The sequence below is a fragment of the Coffea arabica genome, chromosome 7e (genome assembly GCF_036785885.1).
Source record: "Coffea arabica cultivar ET-39 chromosome 7e, Coffea Arabica ET-39 HiFi, whole genome shotgun sequence".
Lineage (NCBI taxonomy): Eukaryota > Viridiplantae > Streptophyta > Magnoliopsida > Gentianales > Rubiaceae > Coffea > Coffea arabica.
The window spans coordinates 15,414,201-15,427,359 of NC_092323.1; the positions used below are offsets into that span (position 1 = coordinate 15,414,201).

Here is a 13,159-nt window from a genome sequence, read left to right on the forward strand (position 1 = left end):
GGCGACTGATGCGATAGATACAAGGTAATATGAAAGAGACAAACAAGTGTCGGCAGAATTAGGCTGGTTTATAACAAATCGACTGATGTGATAGGTACAAGGTAATATGAAAAAGATAAACGAACGACAAAATAAAATAAAAAGTGCACCAGAAACAAAACCCAAATATTTTCCTATTGTCATGGCGTAATCAGTGGTGGATTTAGGACCCAAGATTAGGAGGCAATTACTACGATTAAGGCAAAAATTTTGTTGACAAATGTTAATAACCAGTATGGTAGTTATGTGAATTTTATTGAAATTATATAGTATTTTGCAACAATAACAACTAGATGATAATTTTTTTGTATAGTAGACAACAAAAAATTTTATGTTTATTTTTATGTGCCCAAACTTTTGAAATCCCCTTTTTTCCCCTAAATTTTCTACTACTACTTGTCTTCATTTTAAACGTGCCATCATTTATAAACTAGGGATAAATTTAGAAACCTCCCTTGAGGTTTTTGACAATTTCACTCAACTCCCCTGAAGTTTCAATAATTATATAGACCTCCCTTGGTCCAATCAAATGACTAAAATATCCTTCACTTGGTAGTTAATTCATAAAGGGACATTTAAATCCGTAAAATACTTCTTATTATTTTACTTGTTATTTATTCATCTCAAAAAACAACCTCCATCCATTTCCTAATGTTCATTTCTTCCTCTGTCAGTCCTTCTCTCTTTCCCTCTTTCTTACTCTTCTCTTTTTTTCCTCCTATAATGGCTTCTCCCTCTCACCAAATATCATGCTTCATTGTTACCAACCACACCACTATCAATTTTTTATCATCTCCAAAATTTATCTGTATTTTTTTGTCTTCTTGCCTCTTTCTTACTATAAAACTTTTAGACCCTTTCATTTTTTTTTCAATGTTTTTACTCTTTACAAATGTTAGCCAATTGAAGTCCCCAAATTAATAATGTGCATACTGTGAATTTTATTATTAAACTAGGGGAAGATTAAAAAGGTGGCAATGATATAGGGACAAAAAAATGAAATTGAGAGTTGGAAGATAAAGAAGTGACCATTATGTTTGTTAAGTAAAATAGTTTTGCAATTAAAAAACTCATTGGTTCTCTCTTTTATTTCTGCCTATTGATTGTGGTTTTACTATAAAGGTAGAATTTTGTCTGTATTTCTAGGTGTGCTAGATTAATAATGAATTATATTCTTCGGGACATGGGGGCATTTCTTGATTTAGTATTGGTAGTGGTGGTTGAGAGTTGCATTGGATAAGAATTAGCAAGTAATGGATTTTAAGATGAGTTGGAGTCGCTGACTCTATTTATTTTAATGAGTATGTCATGTATAAGATTTCTTGGTTTTGACATTTCCGGCTTATTAGTCTTGGACCATTGGTAGGATGTGGACGAAGGAAATCACATGTCAAATTTCATTTGATTTGTGGCTGGAAGGCTAAGGAAGCTGTAGGTCCTGAAGCAAAATTAATTGGTCTCCAAAAATTGCCATACAACAAACAAATCTTTTTAAAGGTTTTTTTAACTAAATAAAATATTCCCTCCCAAATTAGTTTTCATTTACCAAATTTTTGTTATGTGAGTAAATGAAAACTTTCACAACCATTACTTCTTTTAAAATAATTTTAAGTGTAACTAAATGTACATATTCTATATTTATTTGTCTCTTTTCATTTTTTATATTCCATCTAGGATGTCTAATCATTATTTTGTGAAAAATGAAAAAACTATATATATTTTTCTTTATAATTAGTCAATTATTAATTGGTAAAGTTCTAATTAATTTCATCCGTTATCTAACTTACCAGAAAGGAACAGACATCTTCTAAATACAAAGTTCAAAATCAATTACTAATCTTTTACAATCATTTGAATATCCATTTGTTCGTTTTCTGTTGAAAGAACTTTACTTATTACAATCTTTTCTTTACACTTCTCTAAGATAGCATGAAATATGGCAAGCGATAGTGTTAGAGCAATTATCTTTAGCGTATTTTACTCAAATGCCAAGATCACCCTTAATCAGTCAACTTTATATATGTTCATTGATTTTTGTAGGATCCATTGTGTATTAATTACTCCTCTTTTCGCTCTCTAATTAAGTATTTCCCATTAGGATCTCTCATTCTTCTTTCTATCATTTTCATTTCTCTTTATCTCACTCACACATTAATAGATCTATTATTTCATAATTGAATAATAGTTTTTGCCTTAATCTTTTCTTGTATCATTTTGGTTCTATGCGTTCTTGCTTTGTTATTCAATCCTAAAACTTTTATTTATTCATTTATTTATTTTTTACAAACAGAACTTCATTTAAAACCAACAAATTTTAGTTTAAAATAATTATTATTATGATGTCATTGTAACTCAATACTTCAGCATAAATTTTTTTTGACATGCAACATGCATTTTTCTTTGAATTTTGCTTGATTATCAGGCCTGTAAGCAACTAATACTATTAAAACTTTACCATCTTTTTCTATGTTATATTTATCATGTAAATCTTGACTTTTATCTTTTATCGAATATTCATATTTATCATGTAAGACATGATTTCTATTAAGTATTTGTATTCGCTAATAATTAGATGAAAATAAGTTTAAGTTACATTACATTATATATCCCATGAATATGAAAGTAATGCTATTTTTTGGAATTATTTTTATTTTAAACTACTATTTAATTTGACTTAAATTACATTGTGTTTGAAAAAGAACCTTTTGAGAAAAATTTTAAAAATAAAAAATATAAGAGCATGTAGAATTAATATACGAGAAATTATTAAAGCCAAGAGGACAGAGAAGAAGAGGAGTAATTAGTGTTTAATGGATTAAAAAATCAAGAAAAATATATGGAGTTGACTGATTAAAGATAACTTTAGCATTTGAGAAAATTTTGCTTTGGCCGGAACATTATTACTCTGGATGGAAATATTGCAAACCATGAAATATTACTATAATTCTTAACATGTCACTATTGAATCAAGAGTTAAGGTTCATTGGAAAGCAATCATTAAACAGTAGTATATGAATTGATTATTGTTATTCTGTATAACTTTCAGAGTATGTTTTATGTTTAGTGTCTTATATTCATTAAATTTATTATTTTAGTTCATTTATATCCATTTTTTTGGAAAATTAAAATTCGAAGATAAAAGATGTCCATGCAAATGCACTGGTGAATAACTGGTGGCCTAGTTATATTGCTTGCATATCCACAGAGTGACCATGCTAACGCTACATTAATACACCAGTCCGTTGGTAATACTTGTTTGCATTACTCACACTTTTGCAGTTCTTATTTACTTGTATTACTTATTCTTTCTTCCCAACAATTCTACAGCCCATTATCATCATTCCAATTTATTTCAGTTTATTGCAAAGCATTTGGATAATCGGATGTTCGACCGAGTTTAATTAATCAAATTTAATATGAATTCACTTCAGTCAAATAGATTTCAATATGGTCTTGGTAAAAACAAAATTATGAGAGTGCTCAATTGGTTTGAAAGTAATTCTGAGTTCTTGATTTTTTATTTTAATTGACACACACACTCACCATGTTACAGATTTTCACTCCACGTTATTGCAGATATTTAATATTCTTAACTACTATTTTCGTTTATTCTTTTTTCCGTCTCTTCATTTTCCTTCTTTCTTTTTCTTGATCACTTGCGTTTTGTGAAATTATTTTTCATATTTCCAATAGTTTGCTTTACTTGGCTTTTCATATTTGTAATTATTTTTCGTCAATATCAATTTCTTCATATTTATGACTAACAATCTAATAGGGATTTATGCCTTTCCAAATTGTTAATTATTTGGTTAAAAAACCTTTAAAAATGATTTGTTTTATTGTATGGCAATTTTTGGGGGCCAATTATTTTTCCTTCAAGCCCCACATCTTTCTTGCTTGGTTTGTTGTAAGAGTTACACAGATCCTGTTTGATAACCTAATTGAATATTTAAATTTAATGAATTTATATCTTAACAATTTTGTATGGCCCCTTATAACCGCTAATTTTCTTTTGTAAATCAATAATTAAAACTTAAAACTTATGCTATTGGCTTAATTATGGGGTTTTGGTTCTGCCGCTGCACTTGAGATACTCAGCCCCCTTTAATAATAATCAATGTAATGCTACCACTTTACCTTGCTCACCTGCATTTATTTCACAACATTTTTGGCTGCAATTTGTGAAGACGGTGGAATTGCTCTCCAATTTCATAGCCATCTTGTGGCAACATAATGAAAAGTATATCAAATCAAAAGGACTCATCTAAACATTCTGACATTCACTGATTATCTCTCATTCATAGATAAAATATGGAAATCGTAATTCTGCAAATTCATCATAATATCTCCATTATAACTATTGAAGAAAAGTTGAAGAGAGATAAATTATTTATTCTAACTATTCTTCCATGGAAACAACAACAACAAAACCAATTGACAGGATGCCGAACCTGTGCAATAATAAGTACCTACTCGAGAAAAATACAGATTTTGTATATAGCGGTGAGTAGGGTCGAATCCACAGGGACTGGGGATAATTCGTTTCTGCTAGAGTCCAAGGTATGGGGGGTTTTGGATTAAATGCTAACTAAATAAATTAACTGCAGAAAATAATTGATTAAGAGAAATAATTAAGGGAAAACTCTAGCCAAGGGTACACTTCAGAAATGGTTCAGGCACTGATCATCGATTCACAGATAATTCCACATTTATTAATAGATTGGTTATAGTTGTCATGCACGCGATAAACAACCAACCGTTCCTTAATTTATCGAGAGTCAAGGTACGACCGTTAACTATTTCTCTAACCCGGAAACAACCCTAGGTACGACCGTAGGATTTAATTTCTAGATTGCATTAATAATTAGAAAGGCCCAATCCTAACTAACAAACACGCTACGAGGGTTTGTTTAAATTAGATCATATGTTCCCCTGACATAAACCCAATTACGCCAGTTGCCACTGAGATAGGGATAACGAACAATTACGGATTCAATTACCCCTAATTAGTAAAATAGCCTATATGAATAATTAATTATTACGTACTAATCAATCATCCACACAAGCTATAACGGTTAAAAGCAGGAAACATATGAATACCAATAAATGAAAGAAGCAATTAAAATAAATTAGATCTCACAATAATTGTTGAATCAAATCTTCAATTGTCCCCTTGACTAGAATTGAGAAGCTAGTTCTCCATTAATGGAGAACCAGCCGTGCGAAAATAAAACAGTCGGAGCTTTCTAATGTTTTCAGATGGAAAAGGGAAACTAAAGCTGAGCCCCCAATTACACGTGAATCTGGCCCTTTTATATCTTTAGTAGCCGCCGCCCTCGAGAAAGCTAACGTCTGACCCTAGAAAGCAAAAGCTAAGCTAATGACTAAATGCCCTCCCGTAAATCTGGCTTTTTTTCTCCTTTATAGCGCCGCCAGGAGCCAAGAAAACGTTTGACCCAATTAATGAAATCTTTTGGAGTTTTAATCCCACGCTTCTCGCGGTTCACGTGAACCCAACCTTCTAATTGCCTATTTTTGCTGCTACCAAGCCCGCGGGTCCGGCCAAGAAGGCTGGAGTTAGGCGTGGGCACACCTACTCATCAAGAAGTTCTCTGAAATTTGATTTTAAGCACTTTTCATTCTTTTTCCTGAAATAAGCACAAAATATCAAATATAAATAGAATCCGACGATTAAAATAATATTTATCTAAAATCAGGGGGAGAATAATTATAAATTTAACATCAAATTAGGACCTATCACCAATGTAAGGCTTTTAACCCATGTGCCACACTGATCACAATAATTTGCATAGTGAGTTCTTGCTAATAGTTGTTGAGTGACTTCCACGCCTTTGCTCATTATAAATACAGGCCCCCTCCACATTCCAAACACACTCAACCACCTTCTTTGTGCTATATTCTGCTTTCTTCTGCCACCACCACCACCCCCACTGCTCCCACAAAATGGAAAGCTTTTCTCCCACCTGGGCTGCATATGCACTTGTGTGGGTTGCAACGGTGGTTATTGCCCACCTCTCGAAGCATTTCCATCAGAGAAAACTCAACCTCCCACCAGGTCCAAGGCAATGGCCTATAATTGGAAACTTAAACCTCATTGGCACCCTTCCTCATCGTTCACTCCATCAACTCTCCCTCACATATGGCCCCCTAATGCACCTTCAATTCGGCTCCTTCCCAGTTGTCGCTGCCTCCTCTGTGGAGATGGCCAAAGTTTTCCTCAAAACCATGGACCTCACATTTGCAGGGAGGCCTAAAACTGCAGCCGGAAAATATACCGCTTATGATTACACCAACGTGACTTGGTCCCCTTACGGACCATACTTGCGCCAGGCACGTAAGATTTTCCTTACGGAATTATTCAGTGCAAAAAGACTAGAATCATATGAACATATTCGGGTGGAAGAAATGAATTCGCTTCTGCTACAGCTGTTCAAGTCATTGAGCAAGCCTATCGTGTTGAGAGATTATCTTTCAACAGGGAATTTGAACGTGATTAGTAGGATGGTCCTGGGGAAAAGATACATTGTTGAGTCTGAGAACTCAATTGTCACGCCCGAAGAGTTCAGGCAAATGCTGGACGAGGTGTTTTTGCTGACTGGTGTGTTTAACATTGGTGATTTCATACCTTGGATCGATTTCTTGGATTTGCAAGGGTATATCAAGAGGATGAAAATCTTGAGCAAGAAATTTGATAGGTTTCTGGAGCATATTCTCGATGAACATAATGCCCAGAGGAAGGACGAAACTGATTGTGTCAGCAAGGACATGGTGGACGTCCTTCTGGGCCTTGCAGATGATCCCACTTTGGAGGTGAAGCTAGAGAGGCATGGAGTCAAGGCATTGATTCTGGTATATATTACTTACAAACAGCATACCGCATGCTGTCCAGTTTTAAACGACTGAAAACTTGAGAGAAAATATTCAGTGATCTTTTGAACTTTGATGAAAATTTTTCAGTGGAGGCAGAATTAACAAGAAAATTCTTTTTAATCCTTCTAAAAGAAATTGCTTTTGATAAAGGTACTCAAGTAAGTAAGAATATTGTTGGCCAAGTACAGTCAATTTGCAGCTTAAAAACGTTTGTGGGCCAAGTCAATTTGCAACACAAGAAGTTGATTAGAACTTGAGTTTTGCTGATAAGTACATTGGTTCTATTCATTTGTTTATTCTTTGCCAAATTAATATAATATCTATGATAGTAAGATTTATTTCATGTTCCGGTGGGGAGCACAAATAATAATTCTTAGGAAATTCCAAGCCTATTATAGGAAATTTATTTTGTGCCCTGTTTCTGCAAGAAATAACCACTTTTTTTGCAATTTTTTTTAGGTTATTCTCTAAACACGGTTTTTAACTAATTTTTTTTAATTACGTTTTCATTCAGATATCACATTCGGAACATTGAAACATAAAAAAGTTTAAGAACTTCAATAATTGGACTAAGTTTCTTGCTGCACTTTGCGTAATGATTGAACTCTAGGACCTACTTGCTGGTGGAACCGAGACCTCAGCGACTACAGTAGAATGGGCCATTTCGGAGCTACTGAAAAACCCAGAAATATTCAACAAGGCAGCCGAAGAACTCGACCATGTTATCGGTCAGAATCGATGGGTGAACGAGAAGGACATGCCAAATCTTCCTTACATAGAGGCTATTGTTAAAGAAACAATGCGTATGCATCCCGTGGTCCCATTGCTAGTGCCAAGATGTGCTCGCGAAGATTGCAAAGTTGCAGGGTACGATATTCAAAAGGGAACTCGAGTCATCGTCAACGTTTGGTCAATTGTGAGGGACCCTGAATTGTGGGAGAAGCCAGAGGTATTTTGCCCCGACAGATTCATGGGAAAGGACATTGACTTCAAAGGGCAAGACTGTAAGTTCTTGCCATTTGGTTCTGGAAGAAGAATGTGCCCAGGGTATAGTTTAGGCCTCAAGGTTATCCAATCTAGTTTGGCCAATCTTTTACATGGATACAGATGGAAGTTGCCAAATGACATGAAGCCTGAGGACTTGGACATGGAAGAAATATTTGGGCTTACTACACCAAGAAAGATCCCACTTGTTGCCATTGTTGAGCCTCGGCTTCCTCGTAATCTTTATTCACTATGATTCACTACGTATCTGTTTGATCTCCTAGTATCATCATTATCAACTTTTGTTCAAATAAATCAGCTCTGAAAATTTAGAATTTGTAGCTGCGCTTACATATGTTTGCCAATTGCCACAAAGCTACAAACCCTTGTAGCTTGTAGTAGGTGCATGGCATAGGCGTAATCACTGAGACTGTCATGCCTATTGATGTCCAAATTTGTTCGCAATTGTGTGAAACTGTGAACATGCACTCCCCATAACATTCTGACGCTAATTTAAATTTGCAATAGCAGGTTCACAGTCAAAGCAATGTGCTCTCGGCCATCTTTCCTCTTAGCATTTTTCCATCAATTCCCCTCGCCAAGGCCAGAAGTTGTTCCTACTTCCTGTGCACCTCTAAGCCATCCCAGTGGATTGGTGCGACTTTCCATACTTGTGCAATTTCACAGAAAAGGGCATATGCTCTTCTGTTTGCGTTTCTGTTTGGTCCACACGACATCTATACCTATCATCCTCTTTCCCTGTTCTCTACGGCTCTACCTAATTACTTCATTCACGGATAAGATTCTTAGGAGACATTTCCAGATAAAATGTTTAATTATGCTTAATTTTGAGACTTCAAAGAATCTTATTAGATGTGCTTACTAAATTTATTTGGGCAATTACATATAATCTCCTATAGTTTTGTATAATGCCAAATGACGCCTCTAAGGTTTCAAAATAGCCGCATAACCCCCGTGATTTTATGTAAGGTGAAAAATAGACGGAATGCATAATCAGTTATGATGATTAGACCACACGTGCTCTAAAAGTGGGTGTAATTAAATCATAATAGCGATTTAATCCCTTATAGTTTGCATCAATGTCCACTTTATCCCTATGGTCTTTGCATTTATCCATATGATTCCCCTATGATGTTGTACAAGATGGCCAAATTGTTGTTTGATTTAACATTTACACAAGGGTATTACTGTTATTTCAACTAATGGCATCATATAAACTACTTTTTGTTAAATTTCTAGTTTATATGAAACCATGGGAGGTGAAGTGATTATTTTAAAACATTAAGGGGATCTATGACAATAGATGAAACTGCAGGGGGTTATTAGTAATTTATCCAATTTGTTTTGATCTTTGGTTTACGTACATGGACATATATTGTCATGCGTGTGTTTTCAAATTGAATTCTTTTCCTATTGGGTTCATACCATGTGAATCATGTGAAATAAATCTCTTACCGCAACATGTGGTTGAAAGTTATTGAATTTAATAATTTCGTAGGTTAATTGCATTGCAATTTAAGTATACCAAAGATGGAAAGGACGTAGTTCAAATTACAAAGCAGAAATGCTAGCAATTGTTAAAGAAGTTATATCATGTTAAAATAATATGATAGTTAGAGTATGGACGTTTTTGAGAATAACTGAGGAGTCATCTATTGACAAAGATTTATTGTCAATTAGTTCAATTTAATTCCTCCTTCATATTTTCTTTAATTGTTTTTATAAAGAAGATAATTTCATTGATTCACACAAAGCTGCACAAATAGCGGTAAAGACATGAATGAAAAACATGCAATAGAAACAACAGATAGACGTGATTTCCTTCAAAACAGAGAAACGAATTACTTAACAACATAAGAATGACACTAAGATTGTACTATTGTACACCTAACGTCGTAAGAATTACACAACTGGATATAACTAGAAGAAACTTCAATTGAACAAAACAGTTGGTTCAACCGGCTGCTTTCCTGCAAGTATTTTCTGCTTGAGCACCAAAACAGTCCAAAGAACTAGCGACCAAGAATTGATGTAAGGAACCAAAATAATACAAATTGTTGGTATAACTAGACGAAACTTTAATTGAAGAGGCCCCAGATCAACCACTTAAGTGAACTCAATTTCATTTTATTTTGTTTTATAATTTTTATTTATTTGTCTTGGCTTAACTGGCTGCTTTCCTGCAAATATTTTCTGCTTGAGCACCAAAGCAGTCCACCGAACTAAGGAACCAAAACAATACAAATTGTTGGTATAAGGTGCAAGCAGAATGATATATAATAAAAATTGTACTGATGATAAAGATGATGGAGGGGAAACATCTTAGCCAGTTCTCTATGGTTCATAGAAAATTACTTCATTCCCAGTTCATATCAAAACTGTTTCGCACTTTTATCATTTTCTGATATAGTTGCGAAATTTAGATGTTTTGCTACTAACATCTATCGAAAGTTTATAGATCAGCTATTTCAATCACCAAAGACGATCAATTTTTTGGCTTAATTTGGTGTTCCCTCGAAGCCTGAGCAAAGCAGCTTATTATCTTCAAAACAGATGTTCTAATACTGAGAGCAATTTGTTAGGAAATTGGGTTAATTTCTTTTAGGTAGAATTATTATTTGTGTGGAAGTAACTAGTTTCCTAATTGGTTTTAATTACTTGAAGTAGTAGCCAAGAAATATTCTATTTAGTTTCGGATTAGAAGTCATTTCCTATTCTATGCAAGTCTAGGAATTATAATTGGTTTCCTATTGTTATTTGGGTTTTGACTAAATAATTTTCCTTATAAATAGATGGGTTGGCATACTACACAAGAGACACACAAGGGCATACAAGAGGGCATCATGTAGCTTTATACATGGGGTGGTGAAAGGGTTCTTAGGAGATGAGAGATGGTATACAAGGGTTGGGTTTGGATTCAAATTATATTCTTGTATAGGGTTTTCCTCTCATAATAAAGAACGGATTTCTCTCCGTGGACGTAGGCTCAATGGTGGAGTCGAATCACGTTAAATATTGTGTGTCGTCTATCTTTCATACTTGTGGCTTGTTTCTCATTAAATTGTTGTGCACTTGATATCTCAATAATTGTTTGTTCTGCGCTTGAATCCTAACAAGTGGTATCAGAGCCTAGTTGCGAGACTGGGTTGCTCTCAAGCACTTGGATCCTAACAAACTGAATGGTTGGATCAAGAGTTTCGTTGTTCAAGGTTGGATCCTGATTAACTATTGAGATCAAGTGGATTGGTAGCTGTCACCAATTGAACAATTTAATGGGTGGTATCCTTGTTTCAATGGCTTGGCAAAAAGTATTGATGGTGAAGGATGAAAAGTTGAAAAGTATGGAGATGCTTGATGGTGAATCTAGGCAGGTGATTCAATGGTCAAGAAAAAGGTGGAGTCCAATGTTGATTTTGGACGTGAATCGGTAGAGACTTTTTCACACCTCCAATAGTTGATACTTCATTCCGGTGGATTTTAGATTTTGGTTGTATTTTTTGGGTGGTGTGGCACGTGTCCTAAGAAAACAAGGAGATCTAATTTCTATGTGCCAGAAGACTCTGATAGTTACGAGTTTTTCGTTTTAGGTGGAGTCTTGGAAACCACACATGGCGAGACAGTCCTGAGGATGGGAAGAAGTATGGTGATTTTACCACTTGATTGCCTCAATGGTTAGGGTTAGACCTCACAGAATGGGATCCCAGATTGCAAGTGGTGATGAGAAGAAATCCTGCAAAGGGAGATGGTGAATTGAGGCACCGTCTCACGAGTCAACTGGAGGTTGGATTCAGGGTAACTACACATGTTCATTTGCCGAGTGAATCAATTTGGTGTCAGGACTGTATTGATTCGGGTGTGTAGTTTGGTACCATATTATTTGGTAGTTGAAGGCAAATGGTTGCTAAAAGAAATTTTCGCCAAGGTGGAGATTTGTTAGGAAATTGGCTTAATTTCTTTTAGGTAGAATTCTTATTTGTGTGGACAAAACTAGTTTTCTAATTGGTTTTAATTACTTGAAATAGTAGCCAAGAAATATTCTATTTAGTTTAGAATTAGAAGTCATTTCCTATTCTATGCAAGTCTAGGAATTATAATTGGTTTCCTATTGTTATTTGGGTTTTGGCCAAATAATTTTCCCTATAAATAGATGGATTGACATACTTTACAAGAGACACACAAGGGCATACAAGAGGGCATTATGTAGTCTTATACATGGGGTGGTGAGAGGGTTATTGGGAGATGAGAGATGATATACAAGGGTTTGGTTCGGGTTCAAATTGTATTCTTGTATAGGGTTTTCCTCTCATAATAAAGAATGGATTTCTCTCCGTGGACGTAGGTTCAATGGTGGAGCCGAATCACGTTAAATATTGTGTATCGTCTATCTTTCATACTTGTGGCTTGTTCCTCATTAAATTGTTGTGCACTTGATATCTCAATAATTGTTTGTTCCGCGCTTGATCCTAACACAATTTAGTCCATTCTGAGTTTTCTTTTAGGACATATTTTCATACTAAGGCCGTTGATTCAATCTCTTAATTGGGTTTTTCATGATAGCGATTGAAGGAAAATGTTTCCATCACTGCCAAAATGCAATTTCAATTTCGATGCGTTTTCATTAATGGGTTCATTTTGGTCGAATCGATTGGTCCCCAGATTCATAGTTCTCTCAATTCTGACATGCATTCATTATTTAAAACTCGAGACTGAGAAGTGAAGCTACCAAGCTAAGGGGATCAAAAGCCAAGGTGTCGGCAGAATTAGGCTGGCTAACAACAAGGCGACTGATGCGATAGATACAAGGTAATATGAAAAAGATAAACAAGTGTCGGCAGAATTAGGCTGGTTAATAACAAATCGACTGATGTGATAGGTACAAGGTAATATGAAAAAGATAAACAAACAACAAAATAAAAGAAAAAGTGCACCAGAAACAAAACCCAAATATTTTCCTATTGTCATGGCGTAATCAGTGGTGGATTTAGGACCCAAGATTAGGAGGCAATTGCTACGATTAAGGCAAAATTTTTGTTGAAAAATGTTAATAACCAGTATGGTAGTTGTGTGAATTTTATTGAAATTATAGTATTTTGCAACAATAACAACTAGATGATAATTTTTTTGTATAGTAGACAACAAAAAATTTTTATGTTTATTTTTTTGTGCCCAAACTTTTGAAATCCCCTTTTTTCCCCTAAATTTTCTACTACTACTTGTCTTCATT

General features: G+C 34.6%; 1 protein-coding gene across 1 annotated transcript; it reads left to right on the top strand.

Annotated features, from left to right (window-relative positions):
• The first annotated feature begins 5,948 nt into the window (after nucleotides 1-5,948).
• Nucleotides 5,949-8,389, top strand: LOC113701301 (trimethyltridecatetraene synthase-like). The gene is made up of 2 exons (XM_027221889.2): nucleotides 5,949-6,909; nucleotides 7,541-8,389. Exons 1-2 carry the CDS (start codon nucleotides 6,004-6,006, stop codon nucleotides 8,168-8,170), a joined length of 1,536 nt encoding a protein of 511 aa, XP_027077690.1. The 5' UTR covers nucleotides 5,949-6,003; the 3' UTR covers nucleotides 8,171-8,389.
• The last annotated feature ends 4,770 nt before the right edge of the window (nucleotides 8,390-13,159 follow it).